This window comes from Eubalaena glacialis, chromosome 1, assembly GCF_028564815.1.
Source record: "Eubalaena glacialis isolate mEubGla1 chromosome 1, mEubGla1.1.hap2.+ XY, whole genome shotgun sequence".
NCBI lineage: Eukaryota > Metazoa > Chordata > Mammalia > Artiodactyla > Balaenidae > Eubalaena > Eubalaena glacialis.
The window spans coordinates 182,952,071-182,970,698 of record NC_083716.1 but is presented as its reverse complement, the minus strand read 5'-3'; the positions used below and the strand labels follow the sequence as shown (position 1 = coordinate 182,970,698).

The 18,628-nt window shown below is 37.1% G+C and overlaps 1 protein-coding gene across 3 annotated transcripts in view; it reads left to right on the top strand.

Annotated features, from left to right (window-relative positions):
* Positions 1–4,715: 4,715 nt before the first annotated feature.
* Positions 4,716–18,628, top strand: part of LNPK (lunapark, ER junction formation factor) — a 79,646-nt gene continuing 65,733 nt past the window's right edge. For all 3 annotated transcript variants that reach the window (XM_061202262.1, XM_061202272.1, XM_061202280.1), the window contains exons 1-4: positions 4,716–4,804; positions 10,220–10,309; positions 11,942–11,983; positions 12,774–12,961. In XM_061202262.1, coding sequence (XP_061058245.1) covers positions 10,283–10,309; positions 11,942–11,983; positions 12,774–12,961 — 257 coding nt within the window. In that variant the 5' untranslated portion in view covers positions 4,716–4,804; positions 10,220–10,282. The remainder of the gene's footprint in view (positions 4,805–10,219; positions 10,310–11,941; positions 11,984–12,773; positions 12,962–18,628) is intronic.

Here is an 18,628-nt window from a genome sequence, read left to right as displayed (position 1 = left end):
TTTGGGATGTTGATAATGTTCTACTTTCTGACCCAGTAGGGGTTACATGAGTGTTTGGGTTATAGTCTTTAAGCAGTACACATCTGTTTAATGAACTATTCTGTGTGTTTGCTGTATTTCCCATCACAAAAAATAATTCTAGAGGCTTCCCTGGTGGTCCAGTGGTTGAGGCTCCACACTTCCACTGCAGAGAGTGTGGAGGGTGGGTTCAATCCCTGGTAAGGGAACTAATATCCCGCATGCCGCACGGCACAGCCAAAAAAAAAAAATTCTAATCTTCTCTTTTCCCCCCATACTTTCTGATTCTTCCTCTACATCTACAGTACCTCATAGAGAAATAGAGATGTTACAGTGACACTAACAATTCAGTCTTTAAAAACAAAACGCTTACAAAGTAGGTTCTTGAGAATAAAAAAAACCTTGCTGAGAGTGAAACATAGCATTTGAACCTATTTCTCTCCCAACCCTGGCCAGATTAGCTACAAGAAACCTCTGAACTGGGAGCATAATACCCATAACACCTTCCCCAGGGAGGGAAGGATGAGGTTTGACAGGAGTGGCAGAAAAAGAGAGCATCGGAATAGGCTGAGCACCATTTCAATGGACAGGGCGGGAGACCTGGGCTAGGAGCCAGGAAAGCTGTTATCATACCAGCCTGCCAGGGCTGCCTGCTGCCTACATTTGCATCATACAACAAAGGACACCAGCTCTCCTCTGAACTGCCTGGTGGAGGGCCTAGGACACCTCTGCCATAGATGGTGAAATCTTGGACAACCTGGTACTGTACCATCTTCCTTTCTCCAGTCCTCCCATCCCTAGAGATTTTAGTCTGCAGGGCCCAAGAGTCTACATTTTAATAAGCACTTAGGATAACTCTCATGCAGGTGGCCTCTGGCACTAGAGTACCATTGCCCAGAGAAAATCACTGAGAGGAAGAATCACCGGTGGCACCTGTTAAAAATCCGAATTTTGAGGCTTCATACTAGACATGTATAATCAGAATCTATAGGATAGAAGCCTGAGAATTTGTTTTCTTCAAAATGAAGTCCCCAGGTAATTTGAAAGGAAGTTTGGGATACAGCTCTAGAGACTTCTACTTTTTATTTCATTTTTCCACAATATTTATAATATTTGCATTTTGAAAAAATAAGTACCTTGTGGAAAAGAACATATTACAAACCGTAAAATACTTTTTCTCCAGCACAGACTTCTCCTCAGTGCTGCAGACCCATAGATCTGTTTACAAGACATCTCTCCTTGAAGTCCCGAAAACATCTGAGACTCAACATGTTCGAATTGAAATCACCATCTTCCCCCACATCCGACTCTCTTTCAGTGTTCCCCATACCTCAGTGAGCATTGTTATCCACCCACTGGGCCTGCCAGAAATCCCATCATTTCTGACTCCTTTCTGTCCCTCAATCCCCATTCATTCCACTCTGCCTTATCTAAATCCATTCCCAAGACCTCCTATTTCACTTCCTAAATCGGTCCATTTTCCACACTTGTCTCCGTCTCCTTGTGCCCACCCCAGTCCACTTGAACTACTTACTACCAACACTAACCATGACCCATAGATCCTAACTGGTCCAAGGCTGATCCTGTTCCTGTTCCCACACTGCATCTGGAATGATCTTTTCAAAACACAGATCTGATCAGGTCATATCCCTTCCCCACTTTGCTCTGAAGAAAAAGATGAAGGTTCTCAGTATGGCCAACCAAGTTCTGCTTAGTTTGGTCTCCCTGCAAACTATGCTCTAGCCACAATGGCCTCCTTTCAGTCCCTCAGGTTTGCACTGTTCACTCCTGACAAAATACACGATGCTCCCTGTTTCCTTCTCTCCTTTCTTCAGTCTCTCATCCTTCAGATCCCTCTTCCAGGAGACCTCCTCAAGCATGCCTTACCTAACTTTTCTGACCAGATCAGTGAATGACCCTAATGTAAGCTCTCAGAGCACCTATCTCTTGCAACTTTCATTTATTTATCTAAATAAATGTGGCTCACTTATTTGTTGAATTAGACATTTTCGAATTCCTTTGCCTAGAATAGTTTGTTTCCTTGCTCATCTTCTCTCTTGTTTGATTTCACTTCCTTAGAACCTATTCCAGAACAATTTTTAGGATGAATATTTGGACTCAACTGAAGAACCACCTTCATTGGCTTTCCCACATCACCTCTGGCTCTTGTTGCCTAATCATTTTCCAATCTTTTGAAATTTGCCTCTACCACAACACTTATTTACCTTATATTGTATTTTTTTGTTGTTGTTTTCTTGAAGGTTTCTCTCACTAGCATCAGTTGCTTTAGGACAGCTGTTTTACTTATCTCTGTATCCCCAGCACTTAACACAGGGTCTTGTCCTCAATAAATATTTGGAATGACCGTTGTAGCTTGTAGTACAGCCATATAGTGCATATGCTGATTTCTCTGCTTCTAATATCTTCCCTCACTGTGCCTACAAACTCTTACCACTTGATAGAGGCAGTGCTAGCATTACCTTCAATGATATATGTATAATTTTTCTACTTTTCAGTTTCTTCATTTGAATACTGATACCTTAAAACGTTGCTGGGAGGATTTAAAAAGTTAATTTAATACTCTTCTCTCTCCCCTTGCCAGGCCAAATCTCTCCTCGTGTAGATCAATTACCTAGGGAGTTTTGTCTCAGGATTAGGTTTTTGGAATCTCTTGCACCCAGTTAGCTCTTTTCTGTTTCCCTCTCTTGTTTTTGTCCCCTTTACAGTAGATCTTGATGGCTCAATTAAAACTAGAGAACAGGGGCTTCCCTGGTGGCGCAGTGGATAAGACTCTGCACTCCCAATGCAGGGGGCCTGGGTTCGATCCCTGGTCAGGGAACTAGATCTCTCATGCATGCCGCAACTAAGGAGCCTGCGTGCTGCAACTAAGGAGCCAGCAAGCCGCAACTAAGGAGCCCGCCTGCCACAACTAAGGTGGCCACGTGCTGCAACTAAGGAGGCTGCGAGCCGCAACTAAGACCTGGTGCAACCAAATAAATAATATTAAAAAACCCCAAAAAACTAGAGAACAAATTATTAGCAAGTAGAAAACATTTCTTCCTTGTTCTCTTAGGAAAAGAGATTGTCCTGAGGTGAGGAGATTCATTTGAAAAACTGCACAGGCCTTTTTTTTTTTTTTTTTAACATGTACATGTATCTATTCTTTTTCAAATTCTTTTCCCATTTAGGTTGTTATATAATATTGAGCAGAGTTCCCTGTGCTATACAGTAGGTCCTTTTTGGTTATCCATTTTAAATATAGCAGTGTGTAAATGTCAATCCCAAACTCCCTAACTATCCCTCCTCCCCCCCACCCTTCCCCCCTGGTAACCATTAGTTTGGCCTCTAAGTCTTGCACAGGTCTTTTTTTTTTTTAAAAAAAAACAACTTTGAAATAGCAATGGCTGAAAAAACAAAATGATTAAATTGCCATACCAGAATAGGTGAAATGTTTCTTTTCATTTTCTTTTAGATTTGTAAAGTGTCTGACCCAGAGTACGAGAAGAAACTTTGGCTCCCTTCCCTTGTTTTCAAGTTTACAAAGCTATAACTAAAGATTTTAGCAGTTAAGCAACTCTACAGTGAATTATCTGGTAGCTTCCAGTATAATAAATTATTCTTACCAACTAGATACTATGCTCACTTTCTTTTCTTACTTTACCTGTTTGGTTGTCAAAGTTTAAACGTAGCACATTAAAACGGTTATACTCTTTAAAAACTATGGACACTTTTCATTATTTTAAAATGTGTATGTAACTAAATAAAATAGAAAAATCCCATGAAAAATGTTTGCACACAGGGGTAAAATGTGACAAAAGCTTTTGCTGAGGTTTCTCTACCCTTCTCCAACATTGCCTTGTGTGGTTCAAGTACCATTTGTTATTTAGACTTGTCATTCCCAGTTGACTAGGAGATTTAACACTCTTTAGCCAATGTTTCAAATCTGAGGCAAATAAAACCTAGGTGGTTCATTCGTGGGCCTAGTACCAGGACCTGTGAAGGGAGTGTTCTTAAGGTAAGAGATAGAAAACTCAGCTTATGTTGTTATCCGCAAGTTTGAAATCAACATCCTTGGGCATTCGACGTTTACCACACAACGGTAAGCGCCCAGATATCAAATGACCCTTTTTGGCGTCCAAGAGTCATGAAAGCCTCAAGCACTCCTGGAGTCTAGGCTGAATTCCTCCACTGGCTTGTTTGGGAACCCGTCTCTTCTAAGCGCTGTAGCATTAACTTGCTCTGCTGCCGGCTGGATGACAGCTGGTCGGGCACTCTTCGGGGCGGACTCCTTTCCAGGTGCACCCATCTCCACCCAAGCGCACTCTTTTCTCCCGCGGTCGTCTAGGACCATCAGGACCAATTTCGGTGTTTTCTTTCGCCGGTAAGACTTGGCAAAATGGGCTCTAAAAGAAAAGAAGGAGGCAGAGGAGAAGTAAGAAGTAACTGTACTGGTAAGAGTCATAATAAATGACAGTCCACCTGTGAGACGCGACGACGAGCACCCTATTTTGCCGCGGAAGCCACAGGGACATAAGTCCTCGGCCCAACCACCGGCCTCGCTCCCCAACTGCCCGCCCCGGTCACGGTTACGTGACGGGGGAGCGCCGCGCGCCGGCTGCGGCGCCGATTGGCCGGCGGCGGGAGCGCGGGGTTTGATGGGAAGTTGGCTGAGCCCATCGCTCTGTCAGTGGCGGATGCTGCTTGCTCCGGGGACGGGGTGCGCTGTGGCGGCTGAAGCTGGCAGAGCTGGACGCCAGCGCCGGGCTTTGCCCACTTCAACTTCAAGGTAGAGGGGTCAAAATGAGGGCCGTTGGAAGGGTTCGGCAGAGGGGAGGTGCGCTGAGCTTTTCCCTGGGAAATACGCTTCGGGTTCCCCCGCTTGCCTCTCCTGGGCGCCTCCGCCCCATGCCGAGTGGCCTACGAGCTCTGCGGCGACGGCTAGTCGAGCTCCTGCCCGGCTGCGCGCTGACCCTGTCTCGCCGCCTGATCCCCTTGGTTTCCCAGCACAGTGGCAGGGGTGGCTCTGGAGTGCTGGAAACCCCTTTCTGTTCCCCGAGGGGAGTTGGTTCCCCAGCCTTTTCTCGGAGATTCGGGGCGGGGAAGGGGGTAGTGACTGGGTTGAGCTGAGCATCGTCTCTTTGGCCCACCTTCCTGTTCGGTCGAAGGGTCAGAAGGTCCTACACTAAGCCATCGCTTTGAGTGGGTTCTACCCTTGTCTTTTGCTGAGTTGTGCGGAGGCGCCACGAGTTGGTGAGATCGGGAGGGACCGAAAACTGTCAGTGTCACGCTGCTCGGCCCAGGCGTGTAGGCGTGGATTGTATGCTGCTTAGAGAAGCCTCTCCGACTGTATTCCTTTTTTGAGCAATGGTGGGGTGGAGGGAAGGGCGAGATTGCGTGGGTGTCATAGGCATGGCCGAAGGAGAAGAGCAAATCTAAACTACATCATAGTTTTAATTCTTGAATACAGTGTAAGGGGATTGAGAAAGAGTTGGGATTGATGCACTCAGTTTTGCTGATGGTGCCCTCACTCTACTAAGTAAAATTTGTGACTCACTGAATTTTCCATATTCCGCTTTTCCCAGTAGGCTTCTGGTTTGTGGTGCCTAGTGTCGACTTTCTTCTCCTTTCTCAGTGGCCTGGGTGTCACCATTGACAAAATTGTCACCACACAAAATTCAACAGCCGTTTGTGTGGATGTGAGTAAACTTGGTTTTAGGCATATGTTCAAACTGGCAGGGAATGCTAATCTCTTGTCTTCAGCAGCCCCCGTGGTTTCATTTTAGGGGGACTAAGTTGATTTTCAACACTTTTTTTTAAACATTTAAAATTAGAATTTCAAGTTTCTCCGTCATCTACTGGCATCAACCCATTGCTATTAAAAACCTTAGTGTTTACATATTATTAACTTGAAAGAATAAAAAATGGAAGAAATTATATGGCTTACAACAGGTATGATTTATAGGAGAAATCTTTACAATCAAATAGTCATTTTTTGGTAGTATTTAATTCAGAATGAGCATTGACTTACCATGAAGACCAGAACTTAATCATTATATAATAAAAGTGCTTTTAGAGATGTACTTCTTTTCAGTAATTTTATTTTTGAGCAATAAATGTGGCGGTTTGGGATATTTCAGAATTGTCTTTTCTGTTAGGATATTTGAAACTTAGGGTTCTAGAACAAACACTTTTAATCTCAAATTGAATAGTCCAGTGTGTTATAGAGGTACTGTTGATGGTGACAATAGTTTCTACTTAAGTTTGGAACTTGATAAACATAAAACTAAACTTCCTTTGCTGTTAAAGGTTATTTTAATGTAAGAGTCTTCAGAGTATTTTGTTTTATTTTTTATACTGGAGAAAATGAGAGCAATACAATTTCAGTTAAAATACAAACTAACTTTATTTTCCAATTTTAAAATTATGAAACAGTTTCTTCATAAGAAATTAGAAAGAAATGTGTTCCATATGAGAAGTATTGCCGTGTACTACATGTGTTTTCTGGTAATAGTAGTAATAATATCTATAATTTATTATACACTTATTATTTCATTACCAAGTGATATATAATTTCATTTAACTCATGCAACAATTCTGTGAAGCGTAGATGTAGATATTTTCACCGCTTTACAAATGCTGAACTGAGGCTTAGAGAGTTTAGTTTATCCAAGATCACGTAACTAGTATGTGGTTGAGTCATATTTTGAATCAAGACCTTTTTTATTCCATTATTTCAATATGACTTGAAGTAAGCTGAAAATTTGAGAATAACACATCCCAAGATTTCAAATTCTGACACCTAAACCTGAGTGTGAATAGCAGTTAGTAGAAAACATTCAAATAATATGGTGGGTGTTATTATTTATTGAAAAACACATTAGATGCACCCAGCTCTTAAGGTCATGTCAGGTCCCATTGTGATATCAGAGTGGAAAGAGATACTGTATACACGTTCACGGAAGATTTCTTGGAACAGGCCACTTGAGATTGAACCATCTGTCCACTCAAGGGCAAGCAAATTGATTTATGCTTCAGAAAGAAATGCTAGTTATTTGATTCCCATGTATTTTCCATGTGTTGAAAGGAAGCAGAGATGGACTAGAAAAGGGCAGCAACCACAGCAGTAAAAACAATTTGTATCGAGAAATTAGTATGTGTCAGACACTGTTGTAAGTACTTTAGAATACATTATGCTGTTTAAGCTTTTCAACATTTGAGAGGGTTCTTAACTATCGTTCTTTTGCAGGTGAAGATAATGAGTAACTGAGAGGTTAAGTTATTTATTTGCCCAAGGTTTCATAGTAATGGGCCACAGGAATTGGAGTTAAGATGTTCAGGTGGCAAGGAGGGAAAAAGTGTTTGGAAATAGAAGAGGTATGAAATTAAAGTTGTAGAGAAATAGTTGATTTATTTAATTTTGTTATGCTTTCGTATCTGTTGGAAAGTACTACTTATACATGTGTATTATAGTAAATCAGGCTTCCCTAACAAATACCAGAATTTGATAGAAAAAATGTTGGGACAATGAGGGTTGATTGGCTCTTTGATTATGAACCTGAAAGGATGAATATGGCATTTAATGACTATTACCATAGTGTGTTGTTCTAGAGGACAAATTTAGAAGCACAGTTCTCTGCTTCAGGGATCTTAAAGGCATCTTATGTAGTTTGTTTCATTAACACCAAAACAATTCTCCAAGCAAATAGTTGATGTCAAAGTTGGTATTAATTGTAATATTATGCATACATTTCATATTACACGTATTTTAAAAGTGATGTGCAGTAAACAAGTAGAGGCAGTACTTGCAGACTTCTAGCACCAGTTCTGCCCCTAGCTGGAGCTGCATGATTTTGGCACGTCATTTAGCTTCTCTTCCATGCAGATTTAAGCATTCAGATTTAATCAGATGAAGGAATTGGGCTACATGATACACTGTACTAACCCTGTGTCTTATGTTTATAACTTTCCACTTCAGTAGCTCTGTTTACCAGCTATTTGAGAATGTCTGAGGTGCTTTTATATATTTTATATATAAATATTCCAATCTAATCTACAGAAAGACTTAATTTCTGATTTTGAGTTATTAGAAGTAACTTGTTGCTTTTTTTTTGGCCTTTTTTATTGAGCTATAATTGATTTACAATATCATATAAGTTTCAGGTGTATAATATAGTGATTTACAATTTTTAAAGATTATACTCCATTTATAGTTATAAATATTGGCTATATTCCCTGTGCTGTACAATATATCCTTGTAACTTACTTGTTTTATACATAGCAGTTTGTATCTCTTAAGCCACTACCCCTAACTTGTTGCTTTTTAAAAAATCAAAACTAAAATACTGGGTCTGGCTCTGCTACTTAACTGTCTTTGGGAACTTAGCAAATTACTTCACTTCTGTAGACTCAGTTTTGTCATTTGTAAAATAGAGTGATGGTAGTATCTAAATGATAAAATTCATGAAAAGCATTTGTTTTAGGGCCTGCTAGAAGATTAAGTCCTTACCAAGTGTTTAAATGATATTATTGTTGTCATTACTTTCAAATATTAAAAATTCTGATTTGTGATAGCTATAAACTGTTTCAAACCAAAATGTGTAGGTCAGTTGTGTACAAAACACTGTGCTATACACCATACATAGTGATGTATAGCACATACATTCAACGTATACAAGGCATAATGTATACTTTGAAAATACACAAGTGGTTCCTCTGAATCTTCCCTTCCCAGCCACCTTTCTTGGTGATTTTTAGCATCTTAAGGTTTTAAGATCTAGTTAATGTCTTAACTCAGAAATTTATACTTTTATTCATTAAAGTTCCTGGATTTCCTACAACCACACTTCAGAAATTTGAATACTGATTTACTATTGAAGGATTAATAATATTTAGATTGCAACTTAAATGTGACTTATAACATTGATTACATTTATAAACTTCAGAAGTTTTCAGGACAGATTATAGGTATTTCTGTTCGTAAAAATCACTTTGTGTGTTTCATAATTAGGCTTTTTGTTACTTCTTTAACCAAGAAAGTTCAAGATAGGCATGCCTGACGATAATTCCAACCTAAAAATAGTATTGCAGAGTGAATGTACTTACTTTGTACTGGCATTATTTTGTGATTACATTTATGGGTTTAAAAAAAGTAAGAATTATGGCCTAACTTTTTTTAGGTGGAAATGAAGCAGTTTTATACATTGGTAGTATATAACTGTAACCTGGTAAAAATATGTAAGTTTGAAAATATACTTTCACTATTTCAGTTCAAAAGAATTAAAAATTATATAACTATTTTCTGGTAAATTGATTTAGGATATAATATTGCTGTTACGTTTTTATATGTATGGTAATATTTAATACATTTGAGAGTCATAGAAAAACAACTAAAAGAAGGGGATATGAGATACAGCTAGCTGACATGACAGTTTAACTTGAGGGACTTAGACACAATTTCAGAAAGAAATGTTTATTTGGGTGTTGAACGGTAGTGAACAGACCAGAAGTCTGAAGATAGAGTGGCTTTGGTTAATGTTTCTTCTGAGCTATTGGGTGAATCACTAAACTTCTTTCCACTTAATTTTTTTGTCTGTAAAATGGTAATAATAAAGGCTATCCTGTGAAAAGTGGTAGTATTATTAACTTTAATATACAGAAAAGAAAATTATGGCTCAGAAACATTAAATGATATGCTCACTGTCACAGGTAGCTTTATAACCCTTATTTTCTTACTCAAAATCCTGTTGGCTTTCTATTATTGTAAGGTGATGTTATTCTAAACATTGTAGAGCACCCCTAATTCCAAATAACTAGTTTAGTTGGGAGACAGCTGAATGATAGAAATGACTGTATCTAAGAATGTAGAATGAAAGTAGTACAGCAGAATTTTTCTTAGAAGAACAATATAAGGGACCTACTTTAAGGAACAGAAAATTGCAAAATGGTATGAATATACACTTTTAAAATGCCTTGCTACTTAAGTCTTTCCGGCTTTCACTTTTAAATATGTTTTGGCTTGGAAGAAAGGAATTTTTAAAAGGTGGACTGTCTGCAAGACTGTCTGAATTAAAATTCCACATAAGTGGAGTCCAAATAAATTAATATTTTATAGTATTTTTGGGTAGTACTGCAACATCTAAATTTTATAGTGAATATGCTGTATGTTTAACTTAAATTTTAAAAATAATTGCTTTATTTCTAGCTGTGAATTCCTTTGGACAACTGATGATATTTATCATTGTGCCCAGTTTCTACAAATAAAAAAATGGGTGGATTATTTTCTCGATGGAGGGTAAGTTACTTTTCTTTACAGCCAGTTCTTAGTCTAATACAGAAGTGTCACATAAAGCTATTTGTAAAGGTCTCCTTTGTGGTGTAGACTTGAGTAGTAGTTTAATATTATCCCTAACTCTATTTAATATTTTTTCTTTCTTCTCTTATGAATTAGTTTTTTATTTGGACTTCAATGGTTCTACTTGCTATATAGATGTCTGATGTCTCTGTTTAACAGAATTATTTCACGTTGACCTATGAATTATTTTTATTTCTCTGTTTATACATTCGTGTACAAATGGTTATCTTTTCTTGTTTTCATACTGCCTAAATTTCAATCTTACTTGAAAGATACTTGAAATTAAGTATTCTATACAATATTTACATTTTTATAGGCTATATCTTTTTGCTTAAAGCTTGTCACAAATATTTACTAAAGTCACACTAGGTATACTTTTAGGAATTAATAGGTTAAACAAAATTAAAAATATAGTTTGATTTTATTGGCTAAGTCTTTAGAGGAAGTATCTCAAATTTAGAGCTATAAAATATAAAATATTCTGGTCAATGCTCTTCTCTAATATAAGAGGAGGTAATGTAGTCTAGGACAACTACTTTGCTTATTTTTTGACTCCTTTTTACCATAACAATGGAGTCTAGCAATACTTGGTACACAATTTAGTTTTTGGACTATTACTGGAGGTGTTCTGTTTTGGATTGGCATTACATTGACACCCTCCACCCCCCTTTAAAACCTTATTACAGTTCTGCCTGAGAATCAAATTTATCTATTCTTCCTTTGTCTTTCTTGTTAGGTTGAACCATATGAAACTGACAGTTTTGACTACATAAACAGCAATTTCATGTGGTTCAACCTAATATTAACAACTCCTGTGGGCGCTACAATGAATTGATAATCATTACCCTCTTAGATGGTTGAGTATATAATTGGTAATTACTTTTTTCAAATGTTGTATGAGCCATTTTGGCTGGTTTTTATTCTAGGTGATATAAAAAAATATCTTTGACAAACAAGCTCTGCAATAATGAAGTATTCTTAGGCGCCCTTTAAAAATCTGATCTTCAGAAAAGTACTTTAGGAATTCAGAATGAAGGTAACCTATTGATTTTCGACCTCCAGAGTCCTAAGTGAACTTTTAGCAATAGTAAATCAGACCATCTTTAGTCTTGAATTTTTAAATAGAATTTATAATTATAATAATTTAATAGAATTATTATAGAATTAATAATTTATAGTAACTTAATTCTTTTGAATAATCATATCTAAGAAAATTTTTCTTAGAGGAAAATTTAAACAAATTTTCTCTCAGTAAAATTATGTTTTATTGGGGTTGGTTAAGGATGGTAAAAATTGAGCTATCAGAGTTGAAAGTACTTCTAGGACTAAAAATAAGTTAAGTAGGTACATCTTATTTCTTATTTCTTTAGTCTTGTGTAATTTTGTTTATAGTTATAATTTTTATTTAAGTCTAAATCTCATTTGTAAAAAGCAGGAATACATATTGCTTGATAACATTGAAAAAACTTAATTTTGGATTAAAATGTTCTTTTATGATTATATAAGTCAAAGTGTTTCTAAGTTAGCAATAACAAGTTTTAATGCTGTCTCTTATTTCTGTTTCTATAACAGACAAAACCTTCAACTGTAGAGGTTCTGGAAAATATAGATAAGGTATGTTCTTTGGCTCTGGGGTGTTTTAATTCATTTTAGGTGTTATATAAATATTATTTTAGTACATATTACTTTGGAGACTAGATCTGGTATGGGAATTTAGAGGTGATATAGAGTAAGCCTGAGAACTTTAATGTTAAAATTCAAAGTCTATCAGTGACCTAAGAAGTCTGTGTCAGGTAATAGTGAACGTTAGAATGAAATTTGATCTACAGCATGGTGTAAATCAATGTTACGGATAGGACAAAGTAGATTATAAAATAGTCTGCAACTATTTGTATCAGTTTGCAAACTTCACAGCTTTTTATACTTTCTATCATAAAAAATGGTTATTCTTTGAGAATATTGAGAGTGATGAATGGATTGAAAGAATCTAGTATGGGTCACTGTTTCAATTTTTATTAATTCTTTTTGTAGTCAGAGTTTTTTTTTTAGGCCTTATACAGGGAGAATTATTACTTGTTTGATTTAACAAAGACTATTTATTGATGCCAATTTTATACCTCTGATCTTTGCTAATTTGATAAGTTATCAAATATTATTTTTAAATATCTTAATTTTGAATTTAAAAAAAGATTTGTCAAATCATAATAGACATTTTTCATGTATTTTAACTTCATTTTTAATTTTCTTTTTCATATTATGTTCTGTTTAAAATATTAAGGTATTATGTTTCATTGAATTTTTAAGAGTTCTTTATAACCTCTCTATCATATTAAAAATTTTTTTACCATTTTAATTTCTTTATGAATTTGAGATTTAATAATACATAATAACTTTCTCTTCACAGGAAATTCAAGCATTGGAAGAATTTAGGGAAAAAAATCAGAGATTACAAAAATTATGGGTTGGAAGATTAATTCTCTACTCTTCAATTCTCTATCTGTTTACATGTTTAATTGTATACTTATGGTACCTTCCCGATGAATTTACAGCAAGACTTGCCATGACACTCCCATTTTTTGCTTTCCCGTTAATGTAAGTAAAATGTTCTTTTTGTTGACTTTTCCTCTTCCTGAGTAGATAGTTTTAATATAGTCAGTTTCTTTTTATTATGAAATAATAATGTTGCAGATTGAATAAATTTGCATTTTTTTGCAGTTTGAAAACTGTTTCTTTAAAAAGTAGAACAATTGTTTTAAACCTTTATTTACAATCCAACATACTTGAAGAATATGACCCGGTGACATTAGTAATAATGGCTCTGTACGGAATCTTTTGTGATTCTCTAATACGTGTTCATGCTCCCTAGGAGTATTGGGCATGGAGTAGGCATTTCAGATTGTGGGTAGTGGCAAGTGAGGAAGGACTTGTAAAACAAAAAGAACAACTGCCCCATGTTGAATGTATTCCATTCATCCCACCCTTCCCCTCTTTTTAGTAACTGCTATAAAGCAATTGACCCTTATTACAGAAATATTTTGTAATACAGCACTTTACAGGAGGTGTGAATTGAGATGAGAATGATTGAGAATGATTGAGAATTTTGAGAGAAAGTTGAATGAAAAATTTGTTCATTCAATCAACAAACATTTATAGGTACCAATTGTGTGCATGTTGGATTATAATGGTGTATGGTACACAAAAATACAGAACCTTTGACTGCATACATTAAATTAAGTAAAATGTATAATGAATATTATAATGGGTCCCTAACACAGTCTGGAGTGGACATGCAGGTCAGGGAAGGGCCTTTGTATTCTTTACTACTGTTGCCACAAATTTAGTGACTTAACACCCATTTATTATATCACAGGTGTGTAGGTCAGAAGTCCAGGTAGTTTGACTGGGTTTTTGTTTTTTTTGTTTTTTTTTTTGACTGGGTTTTTTGCTTAGGGTCTTGCAGGCTTAAATCATAGTTATCAGCTGGCCTGGAGTCTCTGGTGGGGGAGAATCTGCTTCCAGGCTCAAACAGGGTGTTGGCTGACTTCTGCTGTATCTCTCTGATTTCCTATTTTGCCCTTGGCTGAGAGAAACCTCTGTTTTTAAGCGCTTAACTGATGGTATTAGACGCACCAGGATAATCTAGGTTAATCTCCCTGTCTTAAAATCAACTGAGTAATACTTAACTATATCTGCAAAGTCCCTTCATGGTAGTACCTAGATTACTGTTTGATAATATAACCAGAGAATGGAAATCTTGGGGAGAGAGGGGGGGATATCTTTAGAATTCTGCCTACCACAGCCTTCCTGAGGAAGTGACGTTTGAGTTTGAGACCTGAAGGATAAGTACGTGTAGCAAGGGTGGTGTGACATGGTAGGTAGTGTTTTAGGCAGAAGGAAGAGCATATTTGAAGACCCTGAAGGAGGATAGAACATGGTAGGTTTAAAGAATTGAAAGAAGGCCAAAGACTGGATTATGGAGAAAAGTCTGGATAGTTAGACGAAGGATATTTCTTGTGGGCCTTATAGTCCATGATAAGGATTTTAGGTTTTAATCTAAGAATAGTGGGAAGCCACTGAAGATTTTTAAGGAGTATGACACGATCATATCATTATCTTGAAGATACCAGTGAGGCTACAGCATGGAGAGTAAATTAGAGGGGAGTAAGAATGGATGCGGAGCAGCAAGTTAGAAGGTTATTGTAGTTGTCTAGGGGAGAAACGATTGATGGTGATTTGCACTTGAGTGGTGGTAGCAGCGTTGAAGAGAAACAGATGGGCTGAATGAAGTGGATGGGTTGAAGAGATTTAGGAGGTAGAATTGAGGTAATATGGAGAGGCTCTTGGTGATTGGTTAGATGTGGGGTGAAGAGGAAGAATTGCATCAAGGATAAAATTCAGGTTCATGGCTTGGGAAATTTGGTTGATGGTAGCATCATTCATCTAAATAGGGAACAACATGAGGAGGAGCAGGTAGTTGACCCACTGAGACCAAAATACCTATGGTCTATCCAGATAGAGCTGCCAAGTGGGATGGTTAAGTATGACTATGAAGCTCAGGAGAGAAATTTGAATGGGAGGTATAAATTTAGGATTTGGCAGCTTATAAATATTAGTCAAAGCCATCATCTGTTCATTCAGTAAATATTTGGCACCTGCAATGTGTTAGGTTTTGGGCTAGCCCGTTGTGATTGAGAAAGTAGGGAGCTTACATTCAGTTGGTATTGGACAGACAAAAAACGAGACAAGTAAACAAACATAGTTAATTTAGAGAGAGATAAGTGCAATGAAGAAAATAAACAGGTGATGTGATAGAGAAGAATAGGATACTTTAGGATGGTCCTGGAAGGCCTCTTTTGAGGAGGTATTTGAATTGAGAACTAAAGTATGAGAAAGAACCAGTATGGAAAGAGTTGGAATATATGGAAGAATATTTATATATACAGTGTGTAATAGCACATATATCCATAGAGAGATATAGGAAAGGATTATCCTCAAAATAATAATGGTAATTTTCTCGGGTGTTGGAATTTTAAGTAGTCGTTTCTTTCCACATGCTTTTTTTTGGTATTGTTAGAATTTTTTACATCAATGTGTTCTTCAAATTAAAAAAAAAAAAATTCCAAGAAGAAAGAACGGAAAATGCAAAGTCTGTGAAGTAGGAGAGAGCGTGACTCACGCGAGGGTCAAAAACATAGCTATATCTGGAGTGTGTGATGGAGAGGAAGAGTGATGCAAGGTGAGCTTGCACAATCTAGGTCATGGAGGGTCACAGAGAGGAGTCTGAATTTTATTTTGGGTGAAATGGAAAGTGTGTAAAGGTTTTAGTAGAAGAATGGCATGATGAGATCTAAGAAGATCGTGTGTGATGTTTTATGGAGATGGAGTAAGAGGAGGGCAAGAATAGAAACTGGGAGATCAGCTAGGAGGCTGTTATAGAAGTTTAATAAAAAATGAAGACGGGGGGCTTCCCTGGTGGCGCAGTGGTTGAGAGTCTGCCTGCTAATGCAGGGGGCACGGGTTCGAGCCCTGGTCTGGGAGGATCCCACATGCCGCGGAGCGACTGGGCCCGTGAGCCACAATTACTGAGCTTGCGCGTCTGGAGCCTGTGCTCCGCAACAAGAGAGGCCACGATAGTGAGAGGCCCGCGCACCGTGATGAAGAGTGGCCCCCGCTTGCCGCAACTAGAGAAAGCCCTCACACAGAAACAAAGACCCAACACAGTCAAAAATAAATAAATAAATAAAATTTAAAAAAAAAAAAAAAAAAATGAAGACGGATTGGACTGCCCAGTGGCAGTAGAGATGAACATATGATTTGGAAATATTTTGGAAGTAAAACTGAGACAACTTGATGGGAGGAAATGGAAGGTAAGGGAAAAGGAGGAATCAGGGTGATACTTAGGTTTTTTGGTTTGACATTGGTGGGTGGGGTAGGATCTTTTTCTTTGGGACTACTATAGTAAACATTTTTGGTTTAGTCTTTAGGAACTTCTGGTGCTGATACAATTTTAACTTTGTATGTAGGTAAAGAGCCAAAAATTGAGTACATGCATATTACAAAATAATTGTCTCTGCCATTTAAAAAATGTTTCTTCTCTTTTGAAGTCTTTTGGAATGCTTCTTATCCCAGGTGTAGTCTCAGATTTCATAATGCTGAGCCCCTTTCCCTTGTTAACTTTCTGTTTTTTTTTTTTTTTTTTATGAAAAGAAGGGAGAAAAATTTAGAAAGGGAATAAGTGTGAGATGTTTAGTTGATTTAAATGTCTTTAAATACTTTAAAAAACTCCATTTGACATCCATTTCCATATAAAAATTGATTTTCTGATTATAGAAGATTTTTATCTAATTGTAAAAGAATACCTGACAGGGAACTCTCTGTGCTAATTCTAATGCCTATGCACAGATTGTGATTGGCTATTGTGACTCAGAAGATTTTTTTTTGTTTTTTTGCACATAAATCATATACTAATTGTTTTTAAAAGTAAAAAAACTTAGTTTCTTTAAAAATGTTTGTTATTTCTTCAGTTTGATCTTTCTACTCTTTTGAGTATGAAGCTTTGTTATCCTTACTGTGTCCTTCTGCCTGTTCTGCATCACCTACATCTAGTATTTCTTGGCTGGTTAAGCTTCAGAGCCATTTCTCACTTTGTCTCATTCACATCTGTGACCTGGTTCTCAACTGCTGCAGCTTCTATTTCAGTGAGCTGTTGTTCACTTTTGGAAGCATAGACCAGTTATCCAACAAAGAATAGAATTGTCCTTCTGATTGATGACAATCAAAAAAGCATGAAACAGAATACAACAACATGAGAGTGGATGTTGTGGTGAACAGAAAGAGGACTTACCACAGGACATTGCCTTTTGTGTGTAATGTTAGCTCTCGCCCAAGCTTACCCCTGGACTTTTTTTCTTTGGAAACAAAGTTTGAGGTCTAGACCAGGGTTTGCTTAAAGAAATGGAGGCAGAAGGAGCAATAAAAGGTATTGCTTTACTCATCACTGTCTACATTAATTATAAAGCTTAGAAATCTACCTGGTAACGGCAAAAAACGACTGTTTTCTCTGCATTCCAAGTTTCCCAAATGCTTTTACTGACAGAGAGGTCATGGATTCAGGACTGAGCATATATTGCCTAATCATAACTATCCCCAAATTATCTTCTATGATAGAGTATCAATACCTAAGAAGCTTTGAGATTTTATTTTGTCCTCTTTTTAGGATGTAATAGGAACTTGGTGAGATTCCAGTCTATTGGTTTTCTGCTTTTCATATTCAGTAATATATTTATATCTCTCTGATCTTTTCAACTGTTACTGAAACTGAAATTATGGTGAAGTGATTTCATAGGAATTATTAAGATTGTGCTCCACAGTGAGGGAAGGTTTGGTTTACAGTTAAATTTTTGTATTTCTGCATTATGCTGGCAGATAGGCATTATCTTGGGAGTTGGCTCATTTTCTAAGAATGAACAACCATAAACTTTGTCTCTACCCTTAACTGACTCTGCAAGCAATCTTACAAACTTTTATTCCTGGATACCTTATTCTTACAAATAATAACTTTCTAGAAGTTCCATTCTCTATAAGGTCATTTCAGAGACCAATTAGCATAAAATGTTAACCTTCCCAGAGGATTTGGCCATATTTTCTTTCCGTGTGTATGTGTGTTTTCCTCTTAAAATGAGATCTGAGGGGAAAAAATTTAAGCAAGGAACTGAGGAATGTGGTTTTGTCTCCTGTTTTTTGTTTTCTTGCTTTTCTACTTGAATTGAAAGCCGTTTGAGGTTAGAGCTTTGATTTTATACAATTTTTTTTTTTTTTTTTTTGCTGCACTGCGCAGCATGTGGGATCTTAGTTCCCGACCAGGGATTGAACCCGGGTCCCCTGCATTGGAAGGTGGAGTCTTAACCACTGGACTGTCAGGGAATGCCTCCTTCCCACTTCCCCTCCTCCCAACCAGTTTGTGGTGTATATTTCCTCAATCCAGCTAGGCAGCTAACAGACATAATTTGTAGCCTTTTCAGGAAAGTTAAAAGTTTGTCTCATGGCACTCTAATAATAATACAAAGTATCTCCCATCAACTGTAGTTGGCTCTTAAAGGAGAAGGTATCTGAACATCTCTTGGTATTTACTCAAGGGGAATATTTACTCTTAGTTTTTGTAGGTAAGAAAATCATTTTGCAAGCATCCCTTTTATAATATTGATATTAAAATATAGATATTCACTTGATATAATTCTGTACTTAAAAAATTATGTACTG